This window comes from Helianthus annuus, chromosome 16 (genome assembly GCF_002127325.2).
Source record: "Helianthus annuus cultivar XRQ/B chromosome 16, HanXRQr2.0-SUNRISE, whole genome shotgun sequence".
NCBI classification, from domain to species: Eukaryota; Viridiplantae; Streptophyta; class Magnoliopsida; order Asterales; family Asteraceae; genus Helianthus; species Helianthus annuus.
The window spans coordinates 172,497,040-172,506,383 of record NC_035448.2 but is presented as its reverse complement, the minus strand read 5'-3'; the positions used below and the strand labels follow the sequence as shown (position 1 = coordinate 172,506,383).

At 34.2% G+C, this 9,344-nt stretch overlaps 1 protein-coding gene across 1 annotated transcript; it reads right to left on the bottom strand.

The window, feature by feature from the left end:
• Positions 1 to 5,369: 5,369 nt before the first annotated feature.
• LOC110916836 (ankyrin repeat-containing protein ITN1) lies at positions 5,370 to 6,966 on the bottom strand. The gene is made up of 2 exons (XM_022161496.2): positions 6,383 to 6,966; positions 5,370 to 6,292 (listed from the first exon to the last, which is right to left on the bottom strand). Exons 1-2 carry the CDS (start codon positions 6,950 to 6,952, stop codon positions 5,522 to 5,524), a joined length of 1,341 nt encoding a protein of 446 aa, XP_022017188.1. The 5' UTR covers positions 6,953 to 6,966; the 3' UTR covers positions 5,370 to 5,521.
• Positions 6,967 to 9,344: the final 2,378 nt, after the last annotated feature.

Here is a 9,344-nt window from a genome sequence, read left to right as displayed (position 1 = left end):
TTGTAAATTTATGATACTAACTTCATTTTGAACTTTATTAATATGGTCAATAACTGCTTTATATTAACACCAAAAATAAAGTTCAAATACAAAATAAAATTTATTCTTACGTCTAGATCAAAAATAACAACTAAAAATGAAAAAAAAAACATAAAAACACTTGATAGATTTCATATTAAACTGCATGAAATCTGGTCCGCTTCTGAATTGACACTCGAGGTATTTTTAATCGGGTTTTTCTGGTTTGTGGTTGAATCAGCAGTATTTTCTAATTTCTCTTCTTTATCATTGTCATCAGAATCGTCTAAATTAATAACCTCACTCCATTTCCATTCAGAGAGTCTCTTGGATCTCTTCCTTTGAGTCTCAAACTTCCGATCCTTAAAAAGGACAAAAATTAAATACAAAAGGAAAAAAAGATTAAATAAACCTTAAAATTACCTCTTCACTAAATTCATGTTGAAGATTAGACTTGTATGAACCAAACATTGCACCATATGAATAATATCAACACTTTTATCACCATCATCCAGCAATAAAGCACACATATAATAACATAACGAACATGTTAATATGAAAGATATATGCAAAAATAATACTTATAAACCAGCAAATGAAAGATATACGCAAAAATAATACTTATAAACCAGCAAAATCACTACCTTAGAAGCTTGTTCGACAAATGGGTTGTTTAAATTGGCATGTTCATCATGCAACTGAATCTGAAAAATCAAATAAGTTAACATTCACATAAAAGTAAATAAAAGAAAACAATTACTCACTGTTGTGATATAACAGAACTGACCTTAGAATTTTCAATCTCGCATGCTTGGTTTTTCGCAACAATTGAATTCATAACTGGATCTATTTTTTAACTTTGTTTAGCAATAGATATAAGGTGTCCTGCTATATATTTATAGTAGTAACTATACAAGTGCATTAGAGTTTAATTTTAGATTTGTCACCCCTTTATTTAGGAAGTTTGTTGTGGTTAGTTTTAAGTTTTTATAAGATATATCTAAGTATAGATATTAGACAGTTTTAATAAAATAAAATGTGACACATAATATCTTCATTTTATAATATCTTCGTTTTATGTTACGGTACTTTTAATTCTTTTTGTTTTTGTTTGCATAGATGGAGCACATCTTTGTAGATTAGACACATTAGATCACATGTATTAATTACTTGTACATTAAAGCATTATCGACTTGTACCTTTTAATCCGTGCGTCGATATTGAACAAGACAACTACCGAAACGTCGACAAAAATGTGTAGGTCGTCATGCTATCTTTGGAGTTTTTTTTAAACAATATACTTTATAAGATATGTCAAGAAAACATAAAAAAATTATAAGTTTGTTGTGGAGGGATGAATTGTAACTAATTATCTATAATTTTGTTAAAACCTTAGGAATTTAAATGTAATAAGTTTAGGGGCTAAAAAATAAATAGTATTTAAAAGACCAAACTACCCTTATTTTAGGGGTATTTCTATAAATAAATTGGGGGGGGGGGATTCTTATTTTTTAGGTATCTTAAACTACCCTTCTCTCATGCATTATAATATAGTATAGATAAATGTGTGTGTATGTGTATATATATTATGGTTAATTTGTTATTTTTTATTTTAAAGGTAAAAAAGAAAATTTTTAAAAATACGTGTGTATTTATAAATGTGTGTGTATGTATGTATGTATATTTTATTTATAATTATTATTTCTTTATTTAAAGATGAAAAAAATTAAAAAAAATAATAAATGGGTAAATTGCTAAAATCATCATTGAGGTTTGAGAGTTGCCAAAATCTTCCATGACTTAAAGATGAAAAAAATTAAAAAAATAAAATAATAAATGGGTAAATTGCTAAAATCATCATTGAGGTTTGAGAGTTGCCAAAATCTTCCATGACTTAACAATACATTTTAACTGAGTTAGTGATTGGATGGAAATAACAACAAAAATGAAACCTCAGTGACCTCGAGACAAAAGGTTTCATTTTTAGACTGAAATGACAAAAGTGATCTAATCTTAAGAACCATTTTGGCATTTTACTCTTTTATATTTTTTTCACTTATATCAAAATGTGAATAGAGAAATGATCCTATACAAGACACAATTTTCATACGAAACATAAGGGGGTGACAAGTGTAATTGGCAGGAAGGGTAATGTAGTTTTCTCTCAAGTGAACCAGTTTCCCTATTGATTTTCGAACGGCTATAACTTTCTCATACATTAATATTCTTTTAAAAAATTATACTCTATTAACGAGCATTTCATTTTGTTTAATTCGAGCGGCCTATTGCTATAGTTTTATTTTCTTATAATTTTTTATAGTATTTTGAATACAAAATACCCATTACGTGATTTTCAATACCATTACATGACTATATGGTTTTTGAATATCCATTACGTGATTACACATTCAACATAAATCATTACACATTCAATATAAATCTATTATGTGATTACACATTCAATAGGATTTGTTAGTTATTGTGATTATGCTTATTACGTGATTACACATTTAATAATAAGAACTTGATTGTTTATTCTTTATTACGTGATTAAATCTCTAATATACAACATTATGTGGTTATTATAGTTTCATTTGGCTAATCTTTTGTATATAATTTATCCTTAATACGTTATTATACATGAAATATTAGGTATTCCATATGAGATATTATGTATTGCATGTTTTGTTTTTACGTAGTTACGTAATCACTTAGTGGAGTTTCACATAAATATTATAATGAATCACGTAATCATTAAATAAGTATTCAAAATCACGTAATCACATAATAATACATAGTCAACTGTCGTAACGTAATTATGTAATCATTTAGTGGGGTTTCACATAAAATAATATTATGAAATCATGTAATTGGTATTCAAAATCTTGTAATTTAAAAAAAAAAAAACTATAGCAATAAGTTGCTCAAATGAAAGAGAATGAATACTCGTTAATACGGTGTATTTTTTTTCTTAAAAATTGACGTTTGAAAATGAAAATCATAATTTGAGCCCCCTGTAATGAAACCATAGCCTAGTGTTACTATAGGCGAATCAAACCATGTGTGGCGCATTTAAACATGCCAACCAATACAAGTTCTCACACTGGACCCATAAATCCATAATTGGCCTAACGGAGATCAAAATAAAATACTATAAAACCTATCGACGTGATCTTCAAGTCTTTGACTTTACCACTTTGGACCCACCACAAGTTGACACCCGAGCCCAAGAAGATAAGCTTCCAATGCGTTCATACATCACATAATGGATGAAAATCAATACCATCCTTTACCACTTGCTCAAACCACTTTGACCATAATCTTCATTTCCAAATTCAAACTAACCTCTTCAACTGTCCTAACCCATCTAACAAAACTACGTTAGTTTTTTTTTTTTTTTTTTTTTTTTTTTTTTTTTTGAAAATTAAACTTCATTAGCACCAACCAAAACAGACAACTATCCCCAAGACGGGGAAAGAAGCCGAAAACCAAACAAAACAATCCAGTTACATTACATCAAACATACACCACCTATCCCAATCCACTACAACACCACTTTTAAATCTAGACTTATACCAAAGAAAACCCAAAGACTTTATATCCGCAACCAAATCCTCCACTTTAGGAACCTTGTTGTCGAACACCTTGTCATTTCTGGCACGCCATAACCTCCAACACGCGATAATTATAACCCCATGCAAGACCACTTTCTTGATCCCGACTGCCCCACTAAGCTCATGAATATCCACTAGATCCTTTACGTGAAAAACAAAGGACCTAGGAATGTTACACCAAGCCGAAATCGCACTCCATACCCCCGAAGAAATAACACAACCTGTAAGCACGTGCTCAATGGACTCTTCGGACGACTCACACCAATCGCAAAAGAGATTATCAATAAAAATGTTCCTTCTAGCCAACGCCATCTTTGTAGGGAGACGATCCAAGTACGCGCGCCACATAAAAATATTACACTTGTTTGGAACCCACGAACTCCACTTGAAACCGACATGACTTTCGCTACTAACCGGACCCCTCAGCCACTTCTTGACCGAAGCAACCTCAAAGTCTGCCGACGAGCCATGATCCCAAACCCATCCGTCTTCCTTATCCTCCAAGTTAACCAAATGCAATCGATCTTCTAGCATTTGTTTATCAAGAAGCTCTTCTGCAGTAGCTGGACTTCTAGACCAATCCCAACACATCAAGCGCATACCCCCTGTTTGCTTCAACCGATCTGCAACTAAAGCCCTTTTACACTTCTCAATCGCAAATAAAGAAGGATACGTTACCTTTAATGGCTCCTGACCTAACCAGTTATCCAGCCAGAACCTGATTTGCAAGCCATTCCCAACTCTACCTCTCAAGACACCATTCAAGCCCACCCCCTTTACCTTATGTTTATTCCACAACGAAACGCAATTTTTCCAAACACCCGGAATAGCATTATTACAAGGCGCAATCCCCCAACTCCTAGACGACCCATGGATAGACAACACAACTCTTCTCCACATCGCGTTCGGCTCATTAAGATACCTCCATAACCATTTAACTAACAAAGCATTATTGTTAATCTTCAGAGGCGCTATCCCCAACCCACCGTCTTTAATTCGCTTAGTAACAACCTCCCACGAAACCCAGCTCATCTTTCTCATATCCTCTGTACCTCCCCATAAAAACCGCCTCATCAAACCCTCCAAGTCGCTAATAACCTTCTTGGGCGCCTTAAATAACGAAAAATAATAAGAAGGCAAGCTATCTAGAACCGACTTGATTAGAGTCAACCGACCGGCAATGGAAAGAGAATTAGCTTTCCATTTTGATAGTCTCGTCTTAAACTTTGAAACCACCGGTTCCCAGTTCGCCACCCTGTTCATATTCGCCCCTACCTTAATACCCAAGTACGAAAATGGCAACGTCCCCGGCTTGCACCCCAAAGACTCAGCCCCTACCTTAATACAAAACTAGGTTAGTTAACCAGCATCTTTTCACATACATATATATAGCTACTCATGGACCGATTCCCAATTTTATATAAAAGGAATATAATTTGTTTACAAATTTATATACGTTACTGTTTTTTGGTGATTAAATATACAAAGTTGAACTGTTTTTTTAAACGTTTGATATTTTCACTTTTTTTTATGTTTAAATGAATTGACCTCTTACCCCTATGAGTTTTAAGCATTTTTTACATTTACCCGTTGGTTTGTTCCATATTTATACGTTTTTACATTAACTCGTTTGACATGTTCGCCATATCTTTTTTCATACATTTTTTTTCTTCTTTCTTTAACATTTGGCTTGTATCGTGTTTGTACGTCATTTAAGAGCAGCGTGTTGGAGACACATGCAAGAAAAAAAAAACAAAGGCTATGTTGAAAGAAACAAATTACATCAAATATACAAATGTTAAACACATAAATTACATTGATTATACAAAAACACTAAACACATAAAATGCACTTTGATGATCAAACTCATGACAAACTATACAACAACATCAAACTTCACCTGCATCATCCTGGTTCCCTTTTCTGTGTGTCTCAGGCATGCCGCACTTTAACAACTTTATCACCACCCAAGTCACGAAAAAGATGGTATGAATCAACGCAATCACCCCGCAAATGAGAATCATTACCAAACAAGTCCAAACAACCGTCAAGTCCACATACCCATCTGGTCCGAAATTACTCAGTGAATCCCAATAATTTGCCACCATGGTCACCATAATGAAAAGGGTACCAACAGTGAGCAACCATATCAAGAACTTGTTGCTCAATGGTAATCCACTAATCAACACAAGGACTATGGCCAATGAAGTTATCATAGTGAACAAATTAATTACAATAAATTGATTGAAATCATCCATCTCTGATTGATACGAAAATCGACCATTTGTGTTGTTTGGAAGAACCTTGCTTGGAGGGTTGATCCCCGAGTAGAATGACATCGCCGCCACCACTAAAGCAGCAACTATTAGAATCCCACGTTGCTTTTCGATCCAGTGGTGGTCATTGTTCACATACCGAGCCCATGTTCTTGAAAGGAACCCTTTTCGTTTGTTGCGTGAGGATTTCGTTAATTGTTTGGGGATAGATGGTCTAAGGTCATTTGCTCTCAAAACACCTGCTTCCATTAGAACTTGTCGCGTTTCTAGCGATTTGACATCTCGGGGACATTGATCCAAAACGTCTAGTGCGGTTAATCCATGTTTGTTTACCACATTTCCATTATCTTTGATGCTTTGTATCCTGAGCAAAAAATTTAGAATCTGCACAAGTAAAAAAATTCCGTTCAGAAAACATGTGAAAATATTATAAGGATTGGTTAGCAGTGTATTGACGGGTCCCTTATAACGTACCCGTGTCTGTTTATTGATAGCAGCAGCATGCAAAAGGGTGTTTCCACTATGATCTGTGATCTTTGCCAACTCTTCTTCATTCCACAATACCATCAACACTTTCAATGACTCCATACGGTTATAACTAACACACACATGCAAAATGGTCTCTCCAGTTTCTGTAATTTCCTTAGCCGCGTCCGGGTTTGCCTGAACCAGTGCCTTAACTACTTCCAGATGTTCATTCATAGCTGCCAAATGAAGAGGGGTGAAGCCATCTTGATCCCGAAAACAACACACGTCGCGCCCCCCTACGCGTACAAGTTCCTGGACCATCTCTAGGTAACCGTTGGCAGAGGCCAGGTGGAGCGGGGTTCGCCTTTGGGAATCCAAGGCTACCGCAAGCTTTGGCTTTTGGGTCAGAAGTAGGAGGGCGAACTGGTGGTGGCCGCGCATGGCAGCGATGTGGAGGGGGGATTCATTGAATCCGGTTAGTGAGAGTCTGTCAAGGATGAGTTGATCTTGATGGAGAAGTGCATTGAGTGCTTGAACATTGCCTGTTAATGATGCTTCATAGAGCTTTGTTTCCATATTTGGTGAATGGTAATATGAAAGAGCATATCTACAAAGTACTCTTATATATACATACGCAAGTGCCATAATGATTGTATGGTTTGTTGTTTCCATGGTGTTTCTGATGGATAGTCAAAATTTGACCGAGATATTTTCAAATACAACAACTCAAAATTTTAGATAGTGCCAAAGTGGTCAAACGCCCACATATTTTTGTGGTTATCCCACTTGAGCAACTTGCCCACTAGCCCCTTTTGCCAAAAATGGCAAAGTGGCAACGCGTCTACATTTATTAGATGTGTCCATGTTTAACTTTTTATTAGAAGTTACACTTTTAATTGCAATATTATTTCGTGAACACTATTATTAGACATTAAAAATTCAATTAAATATTTGTAAATTGGCTAGTATACCCTTATACGTTTTATAAACAAATCACACAATACTATCTACAAAAACATGACACTTTAGACGTTTAAAATTTCAATTAGATATTTGTAAATATTTAGCTGAAATACCCTTAATTATGTTTAACAAACAAATCACATAATAATATCAACAAAAACATGACACCTTAGGAATGTCCATAACGAATGCCATGCCTCAAACATCATGAAGGTTTAAAAGAACGGAAACATGCTTCGAGACATTGTCCTTTAGCTCACAAGGCATAAGCCTCAAGGTGGACTAAGGCGTAAGCCTCGAAACATTATTTAAAAATAATTAAAAAATAGATATCTCATAAAAAAATCACAATTTAATATAAAACAAACATTGTAAATATCACAAAATGTCACAATTCAAGCACAAAAATAGTTCAACAACCTAATTTAGTAATGTTTTAACATTTAAATATTATTAAACTTGTTTCCTCCGCATCATCCTTAATGTTTTCTTCCATCAAATTTAGTTCGTCATCGTCATCTTCATCAACGTTGTTAGGGAAGACACATAAATAGCGTTACCTGAATTGGGAGAAGACCTAGTCAGAGATTGAGAGAAGACTTGCGTTTGCGTACTTGCGTCTATGTTATTAACGAGGATAATGTTTCAATGTTGTTTTATTTACCTATTTACTACACTGGGCCTTTAAGCCATTGTTGGGTTGGCACGCCGATTTAGTCAACTAAGCACTAAGTGGGTCAAAAAAAGTCTAAAAAATTAAAAACTAGGCAAGTATTACAAGGTTTGGTGAGGCTTAGCACCTCAGCCGAGGTGTAAGCCTCGAACTTCCTCATTCAGGTTGAGGTTTAGGTTCCAGTTGACCCCATGAGGTTAACATCTTGTGCTTTTTTCCAGTACCTCAATCTTGTGCTTTTTTCTAGCACCTAAGTGTACTTGCGCAAGAGCAATTACAAGAGCAATTCAATAAAGAGTGATGACCACAATTTGAGTCATGCAAATACTAAATAACCCAGAGTAAGTAGTGAATCGTATCTACGAAAGCATGTGGTTAGTATTACACGCTAGGTTTAGTTCTAAAATAAAATGCAAAAGTTTGATTGACTTTTTAAACTAAAACTAAACTAACTTACAAAGAAACTAAGAAGCAAGCAACAAGACGCAAGAGAGTTGAAAGGGTACGAAGATAAGAATGCGCAATCACTTCAAGTTTCAAGTTTGTTGCAAGACTCGGTAAGAACAATGTTTATTTAGCTATATAAAGTTACAAACATAGCCTATATGAATCCTATCATGACCCAGAGCACGGTTCATGTACTTACACACCAACATATGATCCTTAACTAAACTAGCTAGAGTATGCTATAAATAGTTTGTCATATCAACGCAAAATCAATCACACCGAAAAGAACAAAAATCACATGCATATGATAAACACCCTTCAAATGCTTAAACATGACTATCTTTTAAGTACACTAGATTGAACCGGTTAACTTGAAATTTCATATCCGTATTCGTGATTACGAAGATATAACTTACATTGACTAACTTTAGACATGAATCACATCAAATGACACAAACGAGACATCTAACACACATCTAGAGTCTCCCTAGGGTACAATGACACATCAGAAAATTTAACAATATTTCTTCTAACGATTAATACAACCAAAAATAACTACGAACTCAACTTTCACTTCGATAAAAAATTAAAGTGTCGAAAACAAATACGATAATAAATGTTAAACAAATAAATAGACCGTGTTTGGGTTGTGATCGCGTAAAAGAACTAATTATATATATATATATATATATATTATTAAAAAGTAACTTTCCTTTGCGAGGAAAAGTTACTATAGAGCTTAAACAACTTTCAATGCTCAAGTTACAATCAATTAATGCATAAATCATACTCCACTCAATTGTTCCACCAATCAAACTCTTGAATTCTCAAAAAAAAAAAAAAAAAAAAAAAATCAAAAGAATTAATTTGATGATCCAATCAATG